At 27.3% G+C, this 27998-nt stretch overlaps 3 protein-coding genes and 1 non-coding gene across 6 annotated transcripts; 3 read left to right on the forward strand and 1 right to left on the reverse strand.

Annotated features, from left to right (window-relative positions):
* The first annotated feature begins 81 nt into the window (after positions 1–81).
* Positions 82–2839, forward strand: Dhpr (dihydropteridine reductase). 2 transcript variants are annotated; one of them, XM_087406367.1, is made up of 5 exons: positions 82–300; positions 1611–1670; positions 1751–1997; positions 2082–2274; positions 2354–2839. In XM_087406367.1, exons 1-5 carry the CDS (start codon positions 211–213, stop codon positions 2451–2453), a joined length of 690 nt encoding a protein of 229 aa, XP_087262493.1. In that variant the 5' UTR covers positions 82–210; the 3' UTR covers positions 2454–2839. The 2 variants fall into 2 exon arrangements, with proteins under 2 accessions (XP_087262493.1, XP_011063235.1); XM_011064933.2 differs by having other exon boundaries at positions 85–300; positions 1587–1670.
* Positions 2840–3139: 300 nt separating this feature from the next.
* TRNAK-UUU (transfer RNA lysine (anticodon UUU)) lies at positions 3140–3212 on the forward strand. Its single transcript has one exon. It is a non-coding gene; the product is annotated as a tRNA-Lys (tRNA).
* Positions 3213–3363: 151 nt separating this feature from the next.
* Positions 3364–4911, reverse strand: ATPsynE (ATP synthase, subunit E). The gene is made up of 3 exons (XM_011065027.2): positions 4761–4911; positions 4118–4274; positions 3364–3617 (listed from the first exon to the last, which is right to left on the reverse strand). The coding sequence occupies exons 1-3, from the start codon at positions 4812–4814 to the stop codon at positions 3568–3570; spliced, it is 261 nt and encodes an 86-aa protein (XP_011063329.2). The 5' UTR covers positions 4815–4911; the 3' UTR covers positions 3364–3567.
* Positions 4912–6170: 1259 nt separating this feature from the next.
* Positions 6171–27899, forward strand: Gpat4 (Glycerol-3-phosphate acyltransferase 4). 2 transcript variants are annotated; one of them, XM_011064934.2, is made up of 9 exons: positions 6171–6516; positions 22621–22902; positions 22986–23120; positions 24958–25092; positions 25401–25637; positions 26937–27052; positions 27165–27306; positions 27389–27597; positions 27675–27899. In XM_011064934.2, exons 1-9 carry the CDS (start codon positions 6364–6366, stop codon positions 27760–27762), a joined length of 1497 nt encoding a protein of 498 aa, XP_011063236.2. In that variant the 5' UTR covers positions 6171–6363; the 3' UTR covers positions 27763–27899. The 2 variants fall into 2 exon arrangements, with proteins under 2 accessions (XP_011063236.2, XP_011063237.2); XM_011064935.2 differs by lacking the exon at positions 25401–25637 and adding an exon at positions 26155–26388 and having other exon boundaries at positions 6176–6516.
* The last annotated feature ends 99 nt before the right edge of the window (positions 27900–27998 follow it).

The raw sequence follows: 27998 nt of genomic DNA on the forward strand, positions 1-27998 counted from the left end.
TAAGAAATGTTTGCATTACCGGTAGATATTTCGACGAGATAAAACACTCGGACGACAATCTATAAATATATAGTTCATGATAAGACCCGGCGATCCCTCCCTTCGTGAAACGACGAAACTTTCCGAAAGTGGTTTCGCGGCTTCGTATTTTTCCGTCAATAATCACGGAACTCCGGATCGGTATCACGAAATCGAATCACATATCGAACAATGGCCGCGGTACTTGGACGTGTAATTGTGTACGGGGGCAAGGGTGCCCTCGGCTCAGCCTGCGTATCACAATTTAAATCACAAAATTGGGTGAGTAAGGGATTCGTGAGTAACTTTATCTTCACCTCCGACGTAATCCGGATTCGATTAATTGCGCGGCTGTCTTATCAGTAGATTTTAGCGGTCACATAGAATTTGATTAGAGATTTCTCCCGACATTCTATTATAAATAACTTATAAACATATGAAAAGAAGTCATTTATGTATGTGTGTGTGTGTATATATATATATATATATATATATATATATATATATATAGTGTGTGTGTGTGTGTATACAGAAGAATATAAATACACAAGAATATAAATAACGAAATAATTAAAACGTAAAAATAAATTAGAACGATAACGTTCAAGTCTAATCGAATTTTATTATTTGATTTATTAGTGACTTTTGCCCGATTTATTCTATAAATCGTACATCGATATTTTCGTTTGTTTCAATCTTTCTTGCCATAAAATTTGTCGCAATAAAGTTTTCCTGTGGCATGTAATTTACGTGGAATTTATTTAAGCGCATATTGAATGCCAAATGAAAATGTCATTTGATTCGATTCGAATGGCAGTCAATTGTTTCCTCTTCAATTTTCTCGGTTCCATTAATCTGCGGTAGATTAATAATTCGCGATATTTCGTGGAGATTCTAGATCTAGATTATACGTTGAACGATATACGTTGAACTTTGTTAATTTTATTATTTATTTAATTTTTAAGCATCAAAAGTACTTATTTCATGCGATTATGTTTATGTAACAATAAATAAAAATATTTCAATATGTAATTATATAATTCGCAAAATTTGTAATTCAATTAAAATTTATATTTGTTTCTAATTTTTTTTCTTCAGATGTTATATACAGTAGATGTTATCTGAAGGATATTGCATAAAAACTAAGTATACCAAGGTTATTACTAGTCAGGCAAGTCCTTTCACAAAGCCTTCTAGATGCAATTTACTCTACTGTGTATAATTTAGATAAATCATGTTTTATACTGGAAAGCAATTTTATGCAAATATATTTATTATATCCTAATTATTTTATTATACTAATATAACATTTATATTGTTATTTGTGTAAAAACTAAATATAAAATTATTAAATATTTTTATATAATATTGTCGATTTATTGATATCAAATAAAAACGTATTATCTTTGTTTACAATTATAAATTTATTATAAATTTTTTTTCTGACACAATGTATATGTTTATTATAATTTTTACCTTATATATATATATATACATATATATATATATATATATTATATATATACACATATATGTGTGTGTGTGTGTATGTGTATTATAATTTTTAGTGGGTTGGCTCTATTGACATGCAGCCAAACGAGCAAGCAGATGCCAATGTGATTGTAAAACCTGACAATAATTGGCAGGAGCAGGTAATTTTTTGTTGCTTACATTTTTATTATGAATATTTTTATTATAAGCGATAGACATTAATTAATTTCTTGTTTAATAGCAAACAGAGATCTTGACTCAAGTTAAAGATATATTGAAAAACGAAAAAGTCGATGGCATTATTTGTGTGGCTGGGGGATGGGCTGGTGGTAATGCAGCGCATAAAGATTTCGTGAAAAACAGCGATTTGATGTGGAAACAAAGCGTTTGGAGTTCCATTATAGCTGCCAGTATTGCGGCTGAATATTTGAAGGAAGGAGGATTTCTTTCTTTGACTGGTGCTAAACCTGCGTTAGAAGGAACACCAGGTTTCTTTGTCGAACGATAATATAAAGTATGTATTGTAGATCTCTTCGTATTTCGCTAAAAGGTCGATTCTGCTTGATTATTAGATATGATTGGCTATGGTATGGCAAAAGCAGCTGTTCATCAGTTGACGAGATCTTTGGCGGTTAAAGATAGCGGTCTTCCTTCCAATAGTTTGGTAGCTTGCATACTACCTGTTACTTTAGATACGCCAATGAACAGGAAATGGATGCCCAAAGCTAATATAAGCACGTGGACTCCACTCGATTTTGTATCCAAGTAAGATGAAATGTTTACAATTTTCTCAAATTAATATTTTATGATTTCTATTACAAAAAAAATATATCTTTGTTTATAGTTTATTCTGGAAATGGTCGCAAAATCAGGATCGGCCTGCTAACGGTTCTCTCCTGCAACTCATTACTAAGGATAATAAAACGGATCTGATCACAGCTTAAAAATATCAAATGAATAAAATTCATGGGAACAAAAGTCTTGAAGCATTTATGACAATATAATATACCTCGTTATTACAATAGATATATCTCGTTTATTGTTATATAAAGAAGGAGATATGTTTAAGGATGGCAAGTCCTTCTTGGAAAGTTTTATTTTTATATCAATAAAAACCAATCATTTTGATATTTTTAAACGTATATTCCAACATTATATTTTTGTATATTATTGTATACATAAGTCGTTTAATTATTTAAAGAAACGGATAATTCTTATGCTGTGTGTATCTATTATTGCGTATCTGTTATTGTTGTGGATGTGTAGACTATATATATACATATACTGTATTAAATGTTGCAAAAACAAGAAAGATCACTTAAAGCATGAATTGTCTCTCTTGTAATTTTTTTTCCTCGTTAAACTTTGCAAGTATAATCAAATGGTTTTTTATTCTCAATTTTCAAAAATTTATTTTTTATCAAATAAATTTTAATATTTTAATATATCTTGCAATATTACTAAAAAAATATTCAATATTGAATATTAAATATTATTATAATCATAAATTGTCTTGAAAAGTTTTATAATTTATTATTAATTTTTAAATAAAAAAATTGTTAGGTTTTTAATATCAAGATAAACACTTATATCCATAGTAACTAACACATTTAAAAAAAGTAGGCTATAAGCCCGGATAGCTCAGTCGGTAGAGCATCAGACTTTTAATCTGAGGGTCCAGGGTTCGAGTCCCTGTTCGGGCGATTTTTTTTTACTCGAAAGGGGATAATTTATTCTGCAGTAATTCGAGATTTTAACCGTAATATGTAACAGCGTGTTTTACTAGAATATATTTAATATATATTCATAAAATCTTATACTTTTCACACATGTTTTGCAGATTGTTGTATATAATTTATATTTTATTTTATAGATCTTTATTTATTATTTTTATACAATAAAAGAATTCATATTATCTGTGACTGTGACAATGATGTTAAAAGCAGCAAGTCGACTAGTTCTATAGTACATACAAATTATTCAGTATTTCGTTCGTGTGACATACATTATACATATATATATATATATATATATATACATATACTAACACCAAACAAATTATGTTGCCTTGGATGGAGTGAAAAGCTCTTCAAGCATTTTTTGTTCCGCTGAAAAAAAAGAAAGGTTCAAATTTATAATATATTTTCAAACTAAACATATTTATATAATTTACATATTTTTATACATAATCTCTAAAATTGTTGATGCTCCTTTAATCTCACTTTATGACCAGTGGAAAGTTCTTTAGCAAAATTTTATTTTTGACCATGATTTAAAAAATGATAAAAAAAGATTCATAAAAAATCAAATTAATGAAAAAAACAAAGATTTAATAATTCTATTTTTTAGATAATGAGATTTAATATTATGAAATAAAAGATTCCTAGCAAAAAATGAAATTGGAGCATAAATAAAATATAATAAGAATGACAGAATTTTAAAAGATTTAAAAAATTTTCCATTTCTTTCTGCTGCTCTAATTTATGCATTTTAAAAGGTTTATTTATACTTTTGTTACTTTTTCCTTATATTTGATATGCTCAGCTTATTATTCTTATTAGGAATCTTAGGACATTTTTATATTTATGTATGCAGTTAAATGTTGTACCTATTAAAGCAGCTTTCTTCTCCTCAGCTAGCTTGGCATCACGCATAGGTTTAAGTCTCAGCTCCTCTGCTCTACGAGCATCCTCTTTTCTCTTAAATCTTCTTTGATGAAATGCACCATAAGCAATTCCAGTAAGGAGCAGACTCCAGCGGCAGAACTAAAAAGTACAGATACATTTAATTAGAAACAGAAAAATTGTTTATATACTCTAATGTTTATAAAATGAGAAATTAACACATTAACTGATTTCATAAGTGTTATTTCTGAGACTTGAGAGCAAAATTCAATTCGCTAAATAACAGACAACCAAAAATTAATTATTAAATTATTTTGAACATTTACTTTATGAATAAAATATTTAAAATTTCTTCAAGGTTAGAAAATTAAGAGGTGACGTTGAAAGAAATCTTTTAATAAAAATCAAAGCCGTGACAATGTTGGCAATTATTTTTTTATATAAATTTATTAATTTTAAATACCTTTCACAAATAGTAAATAAATTATGTAATAAAATAAATCCAATCATAAGAGATGGAAAGAACTCAGACAGTCGAGACCGTGTTTTGCTATGATGAAATAAAAAGCACAAAAACACGCATTATATGTGATGACAGAATATTTCAAGAGAAGCTGTTCCTTTTACCTTGATGAAAGGAGAAACCCGCAAAGGTTTTGGATTTAATTCGACGGTCGACATCTTGCTAGCGAATAAGGATATCGACGAATGCTTGTGATGTGAAGTGATGTGAGTGTTCTATATCGCGATAAAAAGTGCGCGAATTTCAAAAATGCCTTCTCGTTCGACAGGTCTGCTTTTCGCAGCTGCATTGTTAGATTTTTTGCATTTAAACTAAGTGAACGTATAATTAAATATCGAAGAAGAAAAAGAAAAAATGTACTGTGAAAAAATGAGCCAAAGATTAATGGTGTTTAATTGCAGTGTTACATATTGCAGTGTTTATAATTGTGATATTTTTAATCGCAGTCGAATTTAATTAGAATTATTGAATTGTTAGAAAATATAATAATATAATAATATTATAATACAATATAATTATTAATAATGGAAATTATAATATTATTATTATATTTTCTAACAATTCAATAATTCTAATTAATTAGAGCATACTTTTATATATATATATATATATATATATATATATATATATAAAGATAATAAAAATATTAATTTTTTTATGTATAATAATACTAATATCAATAATATTATATAGATATAAAAAAATTAATTGGGTGTCTAACAATAAGTTTAACTCTTATACATTGTTTGTTCGTGTAAATTACTAGTCTATGGATCACAAATTTTTTAAGTACAGATTGCAAAGTTTATATATTAAGTAAATGTACGATATTAATAATTCTGACTCCATATTAGATTAAGAAATGGTACAGAAAATCTCAATCTTTTTTCGTTCTTAGCATAAACTCCACCTCACAGACATGTATTTTAATTCTGGAAAGGATTTTCGAATCTCTAAAAAAAGAAAAAACAATTATTGTTATATAAAAGTTATTGCTTTTAGTCGGTAAAACAGACAACTTTAGAAGCCCTTTAAATGTGAGACTATCCTAGCAAATTATATTTTTGAAATCTTCGAATTGTACGTGATTTACAGGAAGATTAAGTTTATTTTTAATTACATAACTTATTCTGTAAAACACATTATACATATTTTGTGGAATCATAAGAAACTATCAATCATAGAACTTATAGTAATGGAACCGGAATAATTTATTCAAGCAATGAGTGGAAGGTGTGAACAACATTTGAGAGACAGAAGATGTATTTCTGTATATATTTCTGTCCTGCTCAGTAACTTTTTTTCTTTCTGTGCATGTGCTAGGAATAAAAGAGGATAGAAGAGGATAAAAAAATATTTCTGTTCTTTAGATCTTGCTTACAGCTCGACGTCCGTATTTCCCTTCCATCAGTATAAGTTCTTAATATCAATTACCGTGCAAAGATCATAATATTAATTCTTGACTTTATTTGTAGATGGCGCATCACACATCTAAAAGAATTCTACTGATGAGTGTCCCATCTCATCTAAATTGTATTCCGTGAGTCCCCTCCACGACGATAGTCCGGAGTCCGGATAGTCTTGAGTGAGAAACGGACCGGCGTTTGGACTTCGGAGTGTCCTGACATCCCAGAATACTCCTATTGTTTGGAACGAAGTTCGGAGCTCCTGGCAGTCCCGAGTCCCGAGTCCACAACAGTCAGCAAAATGGCGTCGTTGTGGACGGTGATGTCATTCGTGTTCTCGTTGCTGCTGATACCTTTCATCATGCTACTGTTAGCTATCGTATTCCTCGCATCCATCGGCAAATCCCTTGGTGTGCGTAGGCTATACATCAAGCTGCTGCTGGCCCTTTTCGAGGTGAGTTCCTAAATTTTGAAACGAAAGTCTCATTCTTCTGTTAACGAAATAAACCGGCGCATTCCGAATGGTCGTTTCCTGTGTTACAAATCGTCATTCGGCAATGTCACGCTTTCCTTCGATCGCTTTTCGTCTCGCCTCTCGCTGGAAGAGACTGTTTCCTGGACATATCGATGCTTTTTGCGATACATGCTGCAGCTTTCGAGAGAAAGCAAATCGAATAACCATACGCATCATTGTGTAGTCCCATCTTGCGAAAATTTTAAATGTAGAGATTAACGATAGATTTCTTCGTGATGAAATCTCCAAAAATTCTTGCACTTAAAATGAGATAAAAAACTGTCTTAATTCTTCTTTGGAGTGGAATTTATAGCTCTGTAGAATAAAGTATCCCGATAAAAAATTGTTCATGCAATATGTATAAATATATATAAACATATATAAATATGCATATACATATATAATTATACATATTTATGAATATTTGTGCGTGTTTATATATATTTATACATAATTATACATATTCATGAAAAATTGTTTACCGGGATTTTTTTCTTTAGAATGAGATTCAATCTAAAAGTTTTAGAGAATATATTAAATATATTATTATATATTAATATATTATTCAAGCTGAAAAAAAAAATAAAAGATTCGAAATGTAAAAAGTATAAGCAACACGATTAGATTTAAGGTTGCTTCCACGTAATTCGCAAATTGCAAATGTTGATGCAAAATGATAATAACTGCACGCAAGATACACGCAGATGAAAATCAATCGCACGCAATGAAAAAATAAATGCAAATCTTCATTTTGCGTTTCCGAATTATGTAGAGGCATCTTTAATCGTCAAGCATTATATAGGGATTTCGTAGCCGACCAGAAAGAAGAATCGGATTTATTTATTTATTTTTTTTAATTTGGTTCTCAAAAAACAGAGCTTTTTGGTGGATGACAAATTTATAGCAAAACGGTTGCAACGATTCGGGGGTTTTCTGTAGGTCATAAATTAAATTAACGCACAAGACAACTTTTGTATTTTGTACATGTACTCACTTATATCTCGTGATCACGACATCAAAGTACACTTGAAAGGATGAGAAACGGTAAGAAGCATTTTTATCAACGTTACACGAGCTTGATTTATTTTTAGACGGAATAAATCAGCGCAAAAGGAATTTCTATCGAATGATTGATCTCGTTTTTGTACACGTATATTAATATTGGGAGTGATAACGACATGCCCATTTCCACCAATCTATAGATTAAGTTTAATTTTCGTTCAACTTGTCATCTTTTTTTAGTTTTAAAGCCTGGTTCAATTCAATCATATTTTTGCTTTCTCCGTCTGCAATCTGTACTATTTATTATACAATTAAATATCAAAGAAACAATTCCCTCGAGTTAAATAATATTTTGTTATTTTTAACTTTTATCTGTAAATCAATTCATTTCTGTAATTAGTTTCAAAGCAAACATCATTCATATTAATATATGCACTTAAATAATAAACTGAATCTGAGACAAATTGAATATATTTCCTTGAAATTAAATTGAGTTTAATTTCATCGTTTTAGTTAAATTAACGATACATTGGATAGAAGCGATGGTAACTTTAGAAATGATTAAAAATAACTCAAATTGAGTATTATGAATTTAATGTGATCCTTTTGTCCTTTTTATTCAGCTCGGATTATTATTTTTATTGTTCTAAACTTTCAAAAACATTTAGCATTACATTTTAACATTTTTATTACAATACTAAATAATTTTTTTACTTCAAATGTTACTTCAAATTTATTAGGTGTTGGAATTAATTCGTAGCGTTTTACAAGTGATGGGAAGTACTTTCATTAATGTATTTTTTAATGCTCATGTGAAATAAATAACATTCTTTCATTAAAAAACGCTACGAATTAATTCCAACACCTAATATATTTAATAAAAATTAAAACTTCAGCAAAAATGAGAGTGAAATGAAAGTGAAATTTTGCCAAAAAAGACTCAGATTATAGATGGAGGTTAATCTCGGTTTAACTTACTGTTTATCTTTTTCTATTTTTTTAGAATCGAAATAAGATAAAAAAATAAGTTGAACCGAAATTAAAGTCAATTTTACATTAGTGAAACTGGGCTTAGTAAGAATTAGAAAAAATAAAGAGTAAATTGAATCGAGATTAAAATTAGTTATCCATTGGTAGAAATGAACATAAACCGGCAAAGCATTTATAATCTTAATGTAGGTATTGATAGAATATTGTGTATAGTTCTTAAATGCGGAGTAGAAACGCGGAAGCGTCCCAAACTTTTCATCTGGGATATTTACCGTTAAAAAGTACCGTTTAGTTCTAATCAATACGGAATAATTTTGAATTGAAACGGGATTCATAGATATAGCGATTGACAAAGCCCTCTTAGATTGTGCGATGATTAAGATTTCCTTGATTTTCTTTGATTTCTGTTTTAAGTTATTCTGCATTTAAATGCAGATGATTTGTTTGATGCATAATTTAATAACTAAATATTTGTTATTTAGAACGACTTGAAGAGAATCTTTGATGAGATTGTTTTTACAGAAAAAAAATATTTATTTTATTTTGCATTATTAATGATGACAAATTATACGCAAACATTATATCAAGTACTTTGAAATTAAATATTTAAGTTCAATTTCGAAGTCAGCTTATTCTCTCTTATTAAGATTTATGACAATTCAGAACTAATTTATTTTTTGAACACGATCAACATGTGTATTAAAGATGTGTATTGACGATATAGAGCGATAATTATATATGAAAACTAACGTCGAAAGTAGAAAATATCATGAGAAGATCGAATTTTTGAAGATATTTTTAAATTGCTTCAATTAGAAATTGGTAACAAAAAAATTTCAGAAATGATCGCTTTCTTCAAAAAATATTCTGAATATCTCGCGCTTCGGATATTTTCTCTCCTTACATGCATATTTAGATTGAATTAATAAAAACTTTGTTTTAATATTTTATGCATGAATAACATGTGGGCTCTGAGCGCCTAATAATAGTATAATAGATTTTTTAAACGTAGAAATTTTTATTACCAATCCACCGTCCAATATATATATATATATATATATATATATATATATATATGTATGTATATACATATATATATTTGACCTACTTTTTATTATTTTCTTAATCAACCTAAACAGCACACAATATTTATAAAATATTTATAAAATATTTATGAATATTTATAAGATTTATTTTAAATATTTTGTAAATATTTTTGTGGTCTTAGATTACACAGATAATAAACATTTATTATAAATATTATAAAATATTTATTGTAAATATTATAGTAAATATTATAGCAAATGTTATGAAAATACTTAATGAAACATTATAATCCAATTAAAAAGTACTTATTAGAAATATTTATTTATATTTATCATAAATATTACATAAAATATTAAGTTTATATTTTAATAATATTTCGAATAAAGCTTTATATAAAATATGTATGAAATATCTAACATTTCAAAAAATGAATATTAATAAATATTCATTATAAATATTCTGTGTTGCCTAGAAATTGTTTTGCTCTCGATGAAGAAAGAACAACATTTACATTATCTATAATGTATATATAATTTAACGTTTATAATTAATACAATTATATAAGGCAAGTGTATCGAATGAAAAATCTAGAAATACATAAAGGCATAATTACATAACGAATATTTATCGAATCTCAAGTAGTATTGTACAATTTTACGGACATGAATTTTTTTTATTAGTTTGAAAATGTATTTTTTTCCTTAAAAAAAAATTTATTAAAAGTCATACTCCATTTTTGTTGGTAATTTTTCGAAAGTACACCATTAAAAATTTTTATGAATGTTAAGAACACAAAGAAATAATTTTATTTTATGGGTATTTTTTTCAAACAGGCTTTATTTTAATGAATTTTGCTGAAGAATTAATTAGAAATGAAAGTTGTGGAATAAAACTCTTATTTTTATCTTCTAATATTTTTAAATTCTTTTTTAAGCAGAGAAACATATATCTTATAAAGAGTTATCTTTATATCTTATTTGCTCTCTACACATTATCATTATTATGATATTAAACTTCAAGAGTTACTTTTGTAAACATCTATGTTTATATATCAATTTTTACTTCACGTATTTTTAATGTTGATGTTTAATAAAAGCAAACAATATCTTTTCTATATGCGATTTGTCTATTCATAATGATGTACCTACATTTCTTTCATCATTTCCATTTTCCATTGTTTCACATATGATCTCTGTTAACTTGATTTAACTCAAATTGATTATTTGTTTTAAAGTTGCAGCACAATTAATCGAACAAAAAGATTATTTTCTCTATTATATTAATTTTAATAATTATGTTTATCTTTATTTTTAATATGCATATTATTTACTCGGGGAAACACATCTGTCTAGCTGGGCCTTCCATTTAATCAAATCTTAATGAATAAATTATAATAATGTGATATTTATACGCTCCCAAAATCTGCAAAAAAAATTTTTTGCGCTTATTTCATTTAGCTAAAAAAATTTTTTGTGGGGGCAGGGAATATGAATATGCTGTCAGTCAGCTCCCATCCCTCTCCACGTGTTAATAACAATCGATTTGGAAAATCAAATAGACAAAATTTATGCTCTATTTGTGTGCTTTCATATTCACATAGTTTCAATTGTTGCGCTGCAATCCTTAAAAGAATTCCTTCTTAAAACAAACACAGTCATATTCCCCTATCAATTTTGTAATTTTAAACGACTTAGATATGAGTTAAAAATTTTCTATGATGTGGGATAGAATAATAAATAATTTTAGATGGTTTATTGTGACAAAAATGAAGATAAAAAATGTATCGGTTGTAGGACGGAAAAACAATCAAATGAATGGATTATAATCAATAAATAGTAGCGGCAACAAAAAGAGTAAATATTAATTTACTAACGCGAGTTCCAATAACTAGTGAATTGCATATGCGAGCAGTATTTACATTTTTTAAGTAAGACGCATACGCGTACAAAAATTAAACTGCCTACGATGAAGAACACAAATACATTAACATGCTTTATTGAACTATTATCATGACTTACAAAAGTTTAATTATTTATAACGAAAATTTACAAGTACGTATGTATTTCCGATGTAACTTTATAGCAACTTTTTAGTATTCGATACAAATTTTTGTATCTTAAAATAGTTACCTAAAATCAGAAGTAAGCTACTAAACAATTCGTTAAAAGAATTACTAAAAAAATTAGAAATAATTTGTTGGCATTAAATAAATTTGGAATGTATTGCCAGAAGAATGTGAAGGGATGGAAGTACTTGTAGTTTAGTATTTGAACATATTTGTCAATAAAAAGTTATATTATTAAAAGTTATATTATTAACATAAATATAATTTTAATATTGAAAGATTATAATATAAACAGATTTAAAAACATTTTTAAAAATTTTCTGTAATCTCTCAAAATTGATCATTGAGAGTTAAATGAGAAATACTATATATTTATTGATTTTTATTTTTTAATAAATTTTTAGATGATATATGTGCTATTCTTCTATTATTAATTTTTGTAATTCAAATAATGATTTTTAATCCTCCGCTGTGACTTCAAATAGGATTTTGAAGGTACAATCGATATTTTGATTGTTATTTCCGATAAATTTTAATCTGTAAAAATAAATAAAATATTGTATAATTGAATTACTATCACAGTAAATACTCATTAATGTTTTTACAAGCATGTAAGAATTTTTCAAATTTTTATATTCTCGGACAATAGATATAAAAATTGAAAATCTGCATTGGCAAACTTAAAGATGCAGATTGCTAATAGATAATGTAAAATTCCAAATGGCGGATGGAAGACTAATATACATATATACTGATATTTACTTTTTTATTAATCGTTTTTATTTTAACTCATTATGCGTATGCATTGCATAAACTAGTAGTCTAATAAATAATTAAATAAATGTAAATTAAAATGAGATTTAAGTTTTTTATTTCTAATTATATTTATCTTTACTTAATTTACCAAAAAGTCAAGGTTGAAATATAAGCATATGTGAATTATATACAGAAAATTATGGATATAAAATACGAAATATAAATATTTATGCGAAATATAAAAAATATTATATGAAATATAAAGAAAAGAAATTATACGTCATTGTGTCATAAATTTATGTAAAATATATCTTTTATCAAAAATCTAAACATAAAAATCTAAATATAAAATCTGAAATATAAAATACTTGATTTTTAATATGTAATGATTTAATCATGTGTTTTAAGAATTAAGTATTTTATATTTTATTGTATTTTATTAATTATTGAATTTGTAGATTTTTCATAAGTATATAATATTTAATTTCAGTAAACATTGCTTTGATAGATAATAATTTAATATTATGTTTGTTAATTTTTTTAAGTTTTTTTTATCGATAATTCAAAACTGTACAATTTTAATAAATAAAAAGTATATTATATATCAACGAATCAATGAATAAACGCTCATCATATATGTCACAATCGTGTTTTCATAAGCGAGAAACTCACTGAGTCACTGACTATATTCCACAAGGTCTAATCGAAATGTTTGGAATGCTATAAGAAAACGCGACATATATCCTACGAACATAATTCTTTTATTCCTGTTCACTAATTTAATAATATGATTATTTTCTGTTTTAAAGATTACTAGAGTTTTGAAAGGTAGATTTTTGCAAAATTTTGGAAAATCAAACATAATATTCAATAAGAGTGAAAGAAACTCAATACCTTTTAATATCAAACTTATCATTTATCATTACTTTAAACTTCGGATTATATATCTATTATACTTGCACTGTGCACGCCAAACTCGAAAGAAAGCGCAAAGTTATTTATTTATGAGAATAATTTATGTTCACGCAAATGACTTATTGTCAATTGCATCGTTATGGTTAGATAATACTGATTTGAAATGATGTGAAATATATATAGTAAACATTATCGACGTAGCATGTAGTAGTATGTGTAAGGAATGTTACAACTATCGATAAAAAAAACTTGCGTCAAGTCGAAAATATATGTAGTATATGTAGTAAACAAAAATATATTTCTACACAGTATGGAAATATATTTTTAGTAAACGGAATTTATTTAAGCATCTATCAACTTTATGATAAAAAATTATTTGTGCGAACTGCAAAAAATATCTAATACCATTTCAGTATTTATCCAAATATTAAAAAAAAAAATATTTCTTTAAGAAATTTTATATTACTGGAACTAATTTATGTCTTTATATTATTATATTTAAACTTCTTTCTCTAATAGAAAGAAAATAAATAGAATTTATATGTTTACTAAGGAAAATAATTTCTAATATTTTTGATAAAAGTATGTAGAAACGGTAAATAGAAATAATATTTCTTGAAATGTCATATATAATGGCGTGTTACACAACTGTTGATCTTGGAATCTATACTTGATGACGAGGTATTTTTGCAATTGCGTTTATACCTTGAATTCACCGTTAGGTTAGAAATTTCTGTATGAATCTTGAATGTTAATTAAATTATGATACAACACGTATAATAGAGTCGATACATACAAAAGCATCGATAATGTTTCGACTGCAGTTTTGCTGACACAAATAACTTCATATATTAAAGAGAAACATCATGATATTAAACGTAGGCGGTAAATCTGTTAATAGCATTGTAACTGTAATTTTTTTGAAAATGTTTTAAATGATATTTAGTTATTAACAGTAACATATTGTTCTCTTATTTCAAAAGTGACAACTTAAAAATTTTGATTTTCAAGTTATTACAGTGAATGGATTAACTTTCAAATATGTGTTTTTTTATATTCCTAACGTTTTTAAAAAGTTCTTGTGTGACAAAAAGATTTTGCGATATATTATATTAATCCTCTAAACACAGTCAGAGGCTTAAGTAAATATTACTCTATTAATAAAAAATAAACTAATTTGACTTTATAAAAAAATCATCGAAATTATCAATTTCAAAAAGATGATTTACAAAATTGTAAAAATAATTATAATTCGATATAGTTGAAACTTTTTTTAAGGATTAAAACGAAAATGATAAAATAATGTCAAAATTTAAATATGTTAAGAATGCATTTTTTGCTGATATTATTTGATTAATCAATAATTTTTTGTTAAATTAAAAAAATAAGGTATTTCCTTTTTTTTGAGAAATTCATTCATTTTTATTATTATATATTTTCACTTTTGAAGTAAAAAAAATGATATCTTGATCTTAAAACCAGAATAAATTATGATAAAAAATGAAAGACAAAGATGAGGAGTGATTCATAAGACAACTTTATGTCTTATTTTTTATGTTGATTGATTTACTATTACTTGTTTCCAGGAGAAAAAGAGCCTGAAGAATTAATGGTATCTGGAAATTTAATATACGTATCTTTTTTGTAGCGTAAAGGGTTCTTTGTTTATTTATCGCGATAATCTTGCGATACTAAAGAGTAATGTCCGATTTTACTGCATTATCTTCATTATCGATTTCGAGGAAAAAAACATTGATACGTGACATGCATTTCAAACCGACTTCGTGTAGATATTGATTTTTGCTAATAATGCATACGTATTTAATTTGCAAAAATATTATTAGGTGTTGGAATTAATTCGTAGCGTTTTTAATGAAAGAATGTTATTTATTTCACATGAGCATTAAAAAATACATTAATGAAAGTACTTCCCATCACTTGTAAAACGCTACGAATTAATTCCAACACCTAATACGTTTTACATATTGTGTCATGATCGTGTTGCTATTGCGATTTAAGTGATACTTACAATACAATGGAAAAGTTCTTTTGAAATGATATAATTTAAGAATACTGGATATGAATTAAAGAATTAGAAATTGACTTTCATTGACAACATAATTTACAATCATTACAATTCAGTCCAATAAAGTTCTTTCGAAAAATTACAATTGAAGAACATGATGAATTAAGTTTAAAATTGTTCTATAAATTCTAATTTGTTTGCGTTTTAAAAATTTACATTTTGTATAATTTTATTTACAACAATGAATTCGTTTTGATCTATAGAGCGTGTATAAAGTTATTATATATACGTATGTAACCTAGATTCGCCTAGAATCTTATGTTCTCTATGATCGATCGATACGATTTATAATTTTTGCATTGCAAAATAATAATAAAATTTTAATATCTCACAAATATATCAAATGGATATAGATTGCTAGCTGAATTTATTGTAAATCGCAAATGAAAACTGTATGCAAACAATATGCAAACAATATGCAAACAATATGCAAACAATATGAAAACAATATACAAACTATTAGGTGTTGGAATTAATTCGTAGCGTTTTTAATGAAAGAATGTTATTTATTTCACATGAGCATTAAAAAATACATTAATGAAAGTACTTCCCATCACTTGTAAAACGCTACGAATTAATTCCAACACCTAATATATTACACAAGAGTTCCATAAAGCTAGCAGGACCAAATCAACAAAATCAGATCTATCGGAATTTTTAGTACATTTTGGTACTAAATTGTACCATTAATAATAATTTTGTACGATGAACTATTTCGAAAAAAATCGTGGTGCTGATAGCTTAATATTAAACTGGCAGGATCAATTCAAAATAAAAGAAAAAAAGAAAAATGATATCAGTAATCAATATGATTGAATTTGTACTATTTTGTACTGCCAAAAACATTTTATATTATTTCCAATCAATTTTATATCATTTTCAAGAAAACAATGACGCTGCTAGTTTAGTATTTAAGTTGACAGGACCATAAAAAAAGCAACACAATTAAGGGCAAAAAATTATCATATAATTGAATTTGGTATTAATTTATATGTACCATTGAAAATAAATTAATATTTTACATGTTTTCTCCTTAAAATGACTTTATTAGTATATACTTACAATCTATGAGACGTTCCACGTCATACCGGGCACCTTTGAAGCATCATTTTATTTTTTTTTAATTTGCTAACATATTCTGTAGATAAAAATATGAGAATATGTTTCGCGAAAAAAAATGTGAAATTGTTTTGTAAAGTTAATTATTGACGCTTGTCAAAAATGCAAATTTTCTGAAATAAAAAGTTCGATTTTACAAATAACCCATCCATAGAACAATTTAAGATCTTTCAAATTAGCCTCTTGCATTTTTTTTGTACGACTAATGATTTTGGCGATATAATAATTTGAATGTTCGCATGAATGATGTTTTTTATGAATTTCTGCAGCTTACAAGCATCAATACACTTCACAAAAAAAATCTTATCTTTTTCGCGAAACACGTGTCTCATATTTTGATTTGTAGAATATGTTAGCAAATTAAAAAAATAAAATAAAATAAAATTACGATGTTTTAAAGGTGCCCAGTTTGAATGTCTTATAGATTGTAAGTATGTATATACGTAATGTATATACATATGTATATAAGTAAGTATATATAATAAATTTTAAGAAGAAAATTTTAAGGAGAAAACATGCAAAATATTAACTTACTTTCAATGGTACAAATTAGTACAAATTCAGTTGTCTTAATTTTTACCCTTGTGTTGTTTTTTTATAGTCCTGCCAGCTTAAATATTAAATTAGCAGTGCCACTGTTTTCTTAGAAATGACACATAATATAGAATTTTTTTAATAGTACAAAATAGTACAAATTCAATCCTATTAATTCCTGATATTATTTTTTATTTTTTCTTTTATTTTGAATAGGTCCTGCCAGTTTAATTAAGCTAGCATCGCCACGATTTTTTTCAAAATGGCACACAGTACAAAATGAGTACTAAAAATTCTGATAAGTCCGATTCTGCTGATTTGGTCTTGCTAGCTTTATAGAACTTTATATAAGACATATTTACAAAATAATTTTGTTTGCTTATGGCATAAATCTTCGTATTAGAATTTTTTCAAAATGAGTAAAATTCTAAAAAAAGTCTTGAATAGTGTCATCTTAAACGATGATTAAAATTAAAAACTAATTTGATTTCGAGACTAATTCGATCGAGAGATAAGGAAAGCGCGGTAATTGGAGCGCAAATTAATTTATGTTAAAACGTTATCTTTATTCAAATTAGTTGATTGAACGTTTTGATTCCGCTTTGAATCATCTTTAGCAAAAAATAAAAAAATTGCCTTAATTAAAAGTTTGCCTTGTAACTGAATCTTAATAGATATGTTATGATCAGATAAGACGTCGATATACATACTTGATAATGATTCGTAAAGCAATATTGGAACGATTATCTCAACAGTTGATTGGCAAAACACATTTAGTGTTAAGAAAATGATCGATGTTAAATAGCCAATAAATTCTTCTGAAAACAATTAACTATTTTATAATTTGAAAGACTTTGCTCATTTTACTTTCGGAATACACAATAGCATTATGATTTAATTAGGATTGCTATATTAATACATGTATTTTAATCATTTAAAATACATGCAGCATTTTACACATAACTCACAAAAATTTAACACTAAAAAATGATATTTTCAATAATATCGCTATATATTACATTTTGTTATGTATTTTTATATTAATTGAACGTAATTATAAAAATTGAAATAAAAGTAAGAATTAATAGATGGAATTTAAAAATTAAATTGATTCATAAATTTTTTTTATTTATAATTAATATTTGTTAATTTCTGTTGATATTTTCGATTCGTGCATAAAAGATCGAGAGTCTAATTAATATATAAATTCTATTTTATGCGTATCTGCAATTGTCTAAATTTTCTTTTTGGATAGGAGCTAGTGAGAAGTTTCATGTATTTTCTCTCTCGAGAAAGCCTACGGATATATAATGCCGCGTGATCCGGATGCTCTCCCACTGAGTACATCACATGTTATCAATCATCAGACGCGATACTGAAGCTATGATTCGTGTATTGAGAAACACGTGATAAGTATTTATTTATGTCCGATTCCGCTAATGTAGATTAGTTTTTAGTCCAACTCTTTTTTTTTAATAATTCAAAGAATTAGAAAAATATGAAAAGTTCTCTCTAAATTTCTTGGAGTGAAATCTCACTCTAAAAGAATTAAAATACCACCACTATTGAAAAAGAGTGAAAATAAATTTGCACTGTTTAATAAAAGTCGCAGATTTTCACTCTTTTGGAATGAGATTCGCTCCAAAGGAAAGAAATGTCACTTCCTTTTTGGAATGAATCTCACTCCAAAAGAGTGAAAATCTGCCACTCTTATTCAAGAGTGCAAATTTTTTATTCTTTTTCAATAGTAACAATATTTTAACTCTTTTTGAAGTGAGATTTCAAAAAATTTAGAGAACTCCAAAAAATTTAGAGAATATAAGTTAACTCGAGATTAAATTTAATCTGTATGGTGAAAACAGATTTTGAAACGGACATAAAACGCAATCTGTGATTTGCTAATTTTTCCATGAATTGTCACAATATAAATGATATAATGATAAAAATTTATATAAAATATGCATTATTATGCTAATGACTAGATTAATATGCATTATTATGCTAATGACTAGATTAATAACTTTTTATTGACGTAAATATTAAGTGTTGGAATTAATTCGTAGCGTTTTACAAGTGATGGGAAGTACTTTCATTAATGTATTTTTTAATGCTCATGTGAAATAAATAACATTCTTTCATTAAAAACGCTACGAATTAATTCCAACACCTAATATATAAAATAATTTAAGCTGCTACGCAGTTTTGTTTTTTAATACAGTATACGTAATTATTTCCAACTACGCCGTTTATTTTCAAACTGTATATCGTTGAAGCGACACTCGTTTAGCATTCATTATCATATCTTGTATATGCACTACGGTGATCTGTTATATGTGAAACGCGAGATGAGATCATATATGTAGCCATCAACATGTGATGTTGGTCTTAATATGAGAACAACTGTGTTAATTTATGTCAACCAAAAATATTTGTATTACATAATTATTTTATCAAAAGATTTTAAAATAACAATACAAAATCTATGTACTATCACGAAGATCAGCTTACAAAAGAAATAAGGGTTTTATGATGTTAAGCACGAAGCAGATTTGCTTTTTCCTTATCTGTAATCTTTAACTTTAACTTTAATGAAATGGAATTCATAATCAATCATTTATCGTAGATATGATAAACTGTTCGTATAATTAGTATCGAAGTAAAATATTATTAATCAAGTGTTGTTTGCAATTTGCAATGTTCTATCTATTGAACGTAATTAAAATTTACTGTCAGACTTTTTGATAGCAAAAGTGAAACATCACACCACTTCAATGATATCTTATTGCGTAAAATTGATAGGATAGTTCAATGAAAATTGAGACAATTTTGATAAACAGTGCCTCTCGCTTTATTTTTTTTTGTTCTATTCAATATACATTTAATTTTGTCAATATTACATTCATGAACTTATAAGAAAAACTGTAAAATATTAATGAATTAAAAATGAGAGGAAGAATATTTGTAAGTAAAATTGATAGAGATATAATGTTTCAAATACTTAATTTTAATACATAAGTGTTTTATTAAAAATTATTAAATTAATTCTCTCTCTCTCTCTCTCTCTCTCTCGCACGCGTGTCCTTTAAATATTTTTTATTTTTTAAATATGAAAATATGTGCAGATATAGAAATATTAACAGATTTCAAGAAGAGAAAATGTTTGAATTGCTTTATTTCCCTTTAAAGAATCCCCTTTAAAGAATTTCCTTTTAAGCTTTCCTGTAGATCTTCTTTTTAAATTAATTAATTTATTAATCTTTCTTATATAATAGTAATAAAATGACTTTATTAGTTAATGGTATTTTATCTATTATTATTTTGTCATTTTCTATCATTTTTTACCATCACATTCAGTGAGTGAGAAAAAGAGAACGAGGAAGGAGAATTGTTGTGTCTAAAAAATTCTAAAAAGAAAAACTTGTGCATGACTGTCAAGTTATTGCATCGTATCAGTAATGCAGAGTCATAATAATTTACACAAAAAAGTATTCGATGTTTACAACTGATATGCCTACAAGGTTGATAAAAAAAAACATGTTTTAAACAATTTAAAAGGCGTTTAATCGATATTTTTAACATATCTTAAATATTTTTATAACATTTTAAAACATGTTTAAAGTATTAAAAACATGTTTAAAAAGAAACATGTTTTATTCTTATAAAAAAAAAGTCTTTGCCAACCCTACATGTCTATTAACATTTATGTGCAAAACTGTATTTGTCGACAGGGTCAAATCCTAAAAATACAGTTAAAATCGATCATCATATTTTAAATCGGAAGTAATACTTATATTTTATTGATATATCTACTCGGATTTAACGACACGAAATTTTATATTCTAATAAAACTGATATACAAAATTCATAATTGACAAAATTTATAAATTGATAGAAATGAATCATATTCAAAAATTTTTTTCTTGTAATGTTTTAGCAATCATTAATAATTTCTATAAATCTGATTTGCGCAATTCAGCTCTAGCACGATTCTCAATAATTCTCAGTGTAATTCAGAGACAAATGGCATTCATTAATTTATCTAATGCAAACGTATTGAATAAAGTTCAATAAACAGAAGGAGTGACGTGACATGTCTGCGTCGGTGGAATTAATTAACGCACACTTGAATACACGTACCAGATGTACATGATAATGTGTAGCACGTCAACAGTTCAACAAAATTAGTCAATATGTAATGAAACATAGATTCATTTTTTTCCAATAAATTTTTCTTTGTTTGAATTAATTTTAACTGCATGCATAAACTTATATTTCTGGACTAAAATGTAATTTTTTAATCTTTTTAACGATAAGATGTGAGACTGAGTAAACGTTATATTTTATTTAATATTCGCAAATTTTATTAATAAAAATTATAATCAAATTATCATAATTATTGCGAATATTTATCATGAATTATTGTGGAAAATCATTTTATTTAGTCTTAGGAAATTATTAGCCGTTAATTGATTAAATTTTTATTATATCAAAATGCTTATGCCAGAGTGATTGATAATCATTTTGGACACGCGATGTTCACACGGTCGATTACTTTTCAAGAGTGCTCCTGATTCATTATTGAAGTTGCTAAATGTTATCTTGCCATTATCGATCAGTGAAGATCAAAGTCTCTTCTAATGACAGAATAATTGTTTAAATTGACCTTCCGGAGATTATGTTCTCATAGGCCAAGGAATGCGTCTGATCTTTGATCCTATCTTTGAGCTTTGATGATATATGCCGATTTTTAATATGCATATATATAGATTATATTGCGTGTATTTATTTTCGCTATCTCCTACAATAATAAAGTATTTTTGTATTACGCAACTTGTTATGTAGGATGAATTCTCCTTACCTCCTTCCTCTCTTCTTAAATTGAAACGGATTTTGTGGTAATGGCAATCAAATAAATTAGCGTTGCAAATCATAATTCCAAAAGTATACAAATTACTTAATTTTCTAATTTTCCTTATAACTGATTTTTTCCCATGTTTATACAACACACAAAAACACTTTAACTTGAATCATAAGTAAATTCTATTATTTTAGAATAATAGAAAAATGGATGACATAAGATTTTTTAAGTTATTATATTTATTATATAATTATTGTTATTATATTTATCATATAATTAATGCTAATATTTTAGAATTCTGTTTTAAAATTTAACATTTTATTATCGAAACAATTAGGTTTAATTTTATTTCTTTATTATAGATATAATTATTGTTGTGCTTTTAATTATTCTTCTCACAAAACATTTTTTTTATTAATGATTTACTATTTATTTAAAATAGTATATCTAAATTGTTTTATCAGATATAATTTTCTGTTTGATAAATTATCTTTCTTTATCTGCAATTAAATTAAAATTTTCAATAAAATTTTAGTAATAATGGTATGTCTTTCAACAGCTTAAAGAATTTAAGAGAATTTTAAGGACTAAAATCAATCCTTACATACAACAAAGATGCAAATAATTGACGTGTTACACGCATTTGACAACCGATCATATTTATTGTTACAGTATGGTCGACAAAACATAGAAAATGTGAAGAAGAGAAATGGTACCCTAGATCCAAATGAGGATCTTAACTTAGAAGAAGAATGTGAATCATCAACGATCACGGAAAAAGGTTCAACGATAATATCGCCTAAAATGCAAAACGGGAATGTGAGTAATTCGGTGATAGCCAGATCGAAAGACTTAATCTTAGTCCCCGAACCAGAATTGCATAATCACAAAAATCATGTTAATGAATCGAGCTTCAAAAACGACCATAAATTATCAATAATTGATGACAAAGAGGTAAATTAAAGAAAAATTATATTTTTATTGAGTTTCACTAAATAAAAATTAGCTCTATTTTTCTCAATTATTTCTGATTTTAGGATAGCCTTAATCAGAAAAACTCTTTTGAAACGCAAATCGGATTTGCGACAAGTTGTTTGGATTATATCAGAGCTGGCGTTGAAGCAATTATAGAAGACGAAGTGACTTCACGCTTTGAAGCTGAAGAACTTAAGGTAATATTTCATCGATTGTAATAATTATAAAGAAAAGGTCTCTATTATGAGATATCGAGTTCATTTTGGGTAAATGTTAGAAGTCTATGAGCAGAATTAAAAAAAATAATAAATTAAAAAAAATAAATTCATTTTGAAGGAAATTTAATAAGCTTTAAGATAATGTAAAATTTAATTCAAATTCCATTTTTTTTTGAAAATTAAAGAAATGTAAAAAGTGAGCAAATCGCAAAGTCAAAAAATTGTCCTCCTAATATGAGATGTCCCGAGAAATTGATAATAAAACGCAAAGTATATCAGTATTGTAACTAAAAATATTTATTTAATGTTTCTTAAACAAAGCCAAAGTGTGCAGAAATGAGTATGCGATACATTATATCCAGAACTCGTCTTCTGGCAGTTTAAATCAAACAACGCAGAAATAGGCACTCGATGTTCATTCCTTGTTATCCTTTTTATTATTGTACAATAATATTTATACTTTAGCAATGATTTTCACTATGACATGAGAGTTATTTCATATTAGAAATACCCTGGGTATCATATTATGATTTCCATGCCTTATGATTTTACGATCATCAAATCTAACTTCTGTAATTAAGCAATTCAACATATCCCGTATTTTTCTATTAGTACCTTACTCTACCACTACAGGGTGCGTCATCAAAATCCGGATAAATCGAACAATTTCTTTAAACAAAATGTTTTTAATGAAAAAAAAATATTAAATATTACAAAAAATTCTTTTACTTGGGAGATCCCTATAGAGCACAATTATTCGATATATCCTCCATTAGCTTGAATGATGGTTTCTATTCTCGGTCTGAAGCGTTCGCACGCGAGCTGTAATATAGCGCTATCCATGTCAACAAATGCTACCTCAATAGCGGTCCTTGACGTCACATGTCGAGACTTGTTTGTGACCCTTTCAACTACGCTCCATAGTAGTAGTCCAAGGGATTTAAATCTGTTTGACTGTTGGAAAGCCAGAATGGAAGCCGAGGCGAGCATCTTGTCGTATCTTTAATATGTACGATTTGTATCGAAGGTCATCCTTGACAATTCAACGCATTACTGGTTCGCTTACATCAACAATCGATGCTAATTTTCGCAACGATTACCTTGGGTCATCCGAAATCAGCGCTTGAGTCTTTTCAACGACTGTGGGGGTACGTTCTTTCGAGTACTCTTCCTCGCTGGCATACTGGAACCTTCATTGGATTGTTCTAAAGCCGTATATTTTGCCACAACGTCATAAACGATTGATTTTGGGTATCCAAAGAACCGAATTATTTCCGTTGCTGAGCCCAGCGCGAAGGTCTTCGATGATCGCAGCTTTTCGATTTTGAAATACTCCGCATTTGGTTTCAACATCGCGATCATTTTGAGAATATGACTGTTTACTAGAAGCATCAGGATTTCTCGGACGCCAACAACAATCACTGGTGGAGGCACAATATAGCGGAAAATTTAAATTGAAATTTGTCCGGATTTTTAGTGACGCACCCTGTACATGAAGAATTTATTGCTAAATATTTATTTATTAAATAATGTTTAAAGGCTTATCTCAATGTAACTTGAAGACATCCAAATTCTAAAATCTTTTTTTACGATAATTACAGGCATGATCTCATGAATTTTTTTACTAAAATTTTCAATCCAAGAGCAATAAATTCATGGTGGAACCAATAGATCTATTCCAATAGTGTCTATTAGTTTAGCAGAAATGCCGCTATCTCATATTAGGCGCTTATCTCATAATAGGAGGCTTTCCTCTACGTATAATTTGCATAATAATAATTAACATATTTGAATAATTTATGAATGTGTTTTGTAGAATTGGAACTTGTTAACTCGAACAAATAGACATTACGAATTTATCTCCTGGAAATTAACTTTTATATGGATGTTCGGATTCGTCATGCGTTATTGTTTCCTGCTACCTTTAAGGATATTTATCTGCTTTGTAGGGGTAAGTTTGATATTTATTTTATATATTATAGTTATTATAATAAATGCTGAACATACAATAAATGATCAAAATTATGATAATTGATAATGTTTTTTGTTAGAATTCTATTTATTTAGCGATATAAAATTAATTTCCTTTAGATAATCAAATTTATAGCAGATATTAATCTTCTGCAAAAATGCAGATGCTTTTTTAAATATTTTTGCATTTTTAAACATACATTTCAGATTTGCGGTACACTAAAATTAAGTTTAAGATGTTTGTAATAAATTTAAAATTGTATTTATATTAATATCAAAGCTTCTTAGGTACTGCATTTAGTAGTCATAACATTTTTAATCGGCTTTCTGCCGAATGGCCGCATAAAACGTTGGGCGAACAACCAGGGCTCCCTTATTGCATTCAGGATAATGTCCCGTTCTATCTCGAGTATGATCACAATCCACAATCCAGAATATAAACCAAAGAATGGAGGAATGTGCGTGTCGAATCATACGTCCACTCTTGACGTCTGCATTTTATCCACGCAAACGACTTTCTCTTTGGTAATATCGTGGACGGAGTAATATATTTATAAGCTAAAAGATTTCAAGCATTGCATTACCATCATTTTGTCACAGCGAACATATCTTCTATTTGCTAATAGCTTTGTTTAAATTTTATCATATTTGGGAATGATACGAGAACAAATTATCATATTCATAATTATGACATATATACATATGTAATATTCATATAATTCGTATTATCAAAAAACTATATAAAACAGACAGTATACAGTTCTTTTTTTCCATGATATAACACTGGATATAAAGGTATAATAATTTCTTCATGGCTTCATAATTTCTATTACATAACAAAATAACGCGATTTCAATCGGTTAGTTTTCTCATATATGATCGAGAATCAGAAGTTTGTTACTAGTGTTACAGAAGTTGTTGCGCATTACTGGTAAATGTTACAGGTAACGTGTCCTGTAACTTTGCTTTACAGGTAGTATCTACTCAGCAACGATAGAGAGGGAATCCCACGTTTCTCAGGTGCAAAGCTTGTGGTTTACAGGTGATGTGGCTGACAGCGTGTACTGCAGTAGTGGGTTACATTCCCGAGGGTAGCTTCAAGCGATGGCTGAACTACAAAGTTTCCATAATGTGCTTTGCTGTCTTATCCAGTGCTCTATCTTCAGTCATTACCTACAACAATCAAGAGAATCGCCCTGTCAGAGGCATATGTGTAGCTAATCACACATCCCCTATTGACGTACTCGTACTTATGTGTGATAACTGTTATTCATTGGTATGTTTTCAGTGTATCGCTTATGGATATGGATATCTTTTTACAGTTGCTTTCTTACACAATTCTTTTGCTTTGCTTATCCATAATATTTTTCTGAATATCTTTAGAACGATGTATTCTATAATTGTATTTCACTACTGCCAATATGCAGTTTTGTTGTTTTTCATCGTTGCTTTATTAAAATGTTCCAAAAATCGTTCTCTTTTTTCAACTGTTACAGATTTGATGAAGCATCTAACGTTGATTTTTCTTTGCAAAAATTGCATGAGAAAAATCTATACTTATTACAATTTTATGATTTATGATATTAAGTATATGAAAACAAAAGAAATCTATATTAAAGTAAAGAAATTTATATTAAAAGCATGGTTTAACTTGATTATTTAAGAAATATTTTATATTTTATATTTTTAACGATTATAATTAATGAAATAATTGTATTCGTAATGACTTCATTATCTGTTCGACAAAAGTGTACGACTTTTAGAAAACAATTTATATAATTTTTAAATATACATCAGACGCCTTATTTACATTTCTTATTATAGATAGGTCAGAGGCATGGTGGTTTCTTAGGATTGTTACAAAGAGCTCTTGCCCGTGCTTCTCCACATATATGGTTTGAACGCTCTGAAGTCAAAGATAGAGAAGCAGTTGCGATAAGGTATAATTACTTAAACATAATTACATTTTTCTGTCTTGCCTATTTTGTATTCTATGCAGATTATCAGTTTTATATTCTATACGAGTTATTAATACATTACATTTTTTTACAGGCTAAAGAAACACGTATCAGATCCTACGAACCCACCGATACTCATATTCCCGGAGGGTACGTGTATCAACAATACATCAGTTATGCAATTCAAAAAAGGCAGTTTTGAAGTGGACAGCATTGTTTATCCTGTGGCTATAAAAGTAATTTATTATCATATCTCTTATGTATACCTTTGTGTAATATTTTTTTAAATGTTTTTCTTATGTTTTTTTAAATATATAGTACGACCCAAGATTTGGAGATGCATTTTGGAATAGCAGTCGATATTCGATGTTACAATATTTATATATGATGATGTCTAGCTGGGCTATAGTCTGTGATGTGTGGTATCTCCCTCCAATGCACAGGAAGGAAGGAGAGAGTGCAATTGATTTTGCGAATCGAGTGAAATCCGTGATAGCGCGGCAAGGTGGTCTTGTTGATCTGCAATGGTATGTTCGACACTGGTTTAAAGTTTGTAAAAAATGGGAATTGGAAATAAAATTGATATATATTTATTTTATTACAGGGACGGTCAACTAAAGAGGATGAAGCCGAAAAAGGAATGGAGAGAAAAGCAGCAAGAAGAATTCAGTAAACGATTAAAAGTCGAATAAATAATAATATCATTTCTAGTCATTGTTTCGTATGCGCATATTACATGATATTTGTTTATTTGAACAAAATTATTTAATTCAATTGGTTTCTCTGTTACATATTATTTCCATATACATCATAATCATAATGAGGAAAATTTATGTATCCCTTTAGTCTACATTATTAAATTTTAGCTATAGATATGTTTGCAAATATGACATTTGCACTTTTTTGTTAAATTTGTAGATATAAATAA

Source organism: Acromyrmex echinatior, chromosome 5, assembly GCF_024713525.1.
Source record: "Acromyrmex echinatior isolate Ae372 chromosome 5, ASM2471352v2, whole genome shotgun sequence".
Taxonomy (NCBI): domain Eukaryota; kingdom Metazoa; phylum Arthropoda; class Insecta; order Hymenoptera; family Formicidae; genus Acromyrmex; species Acromyrmex echinatior.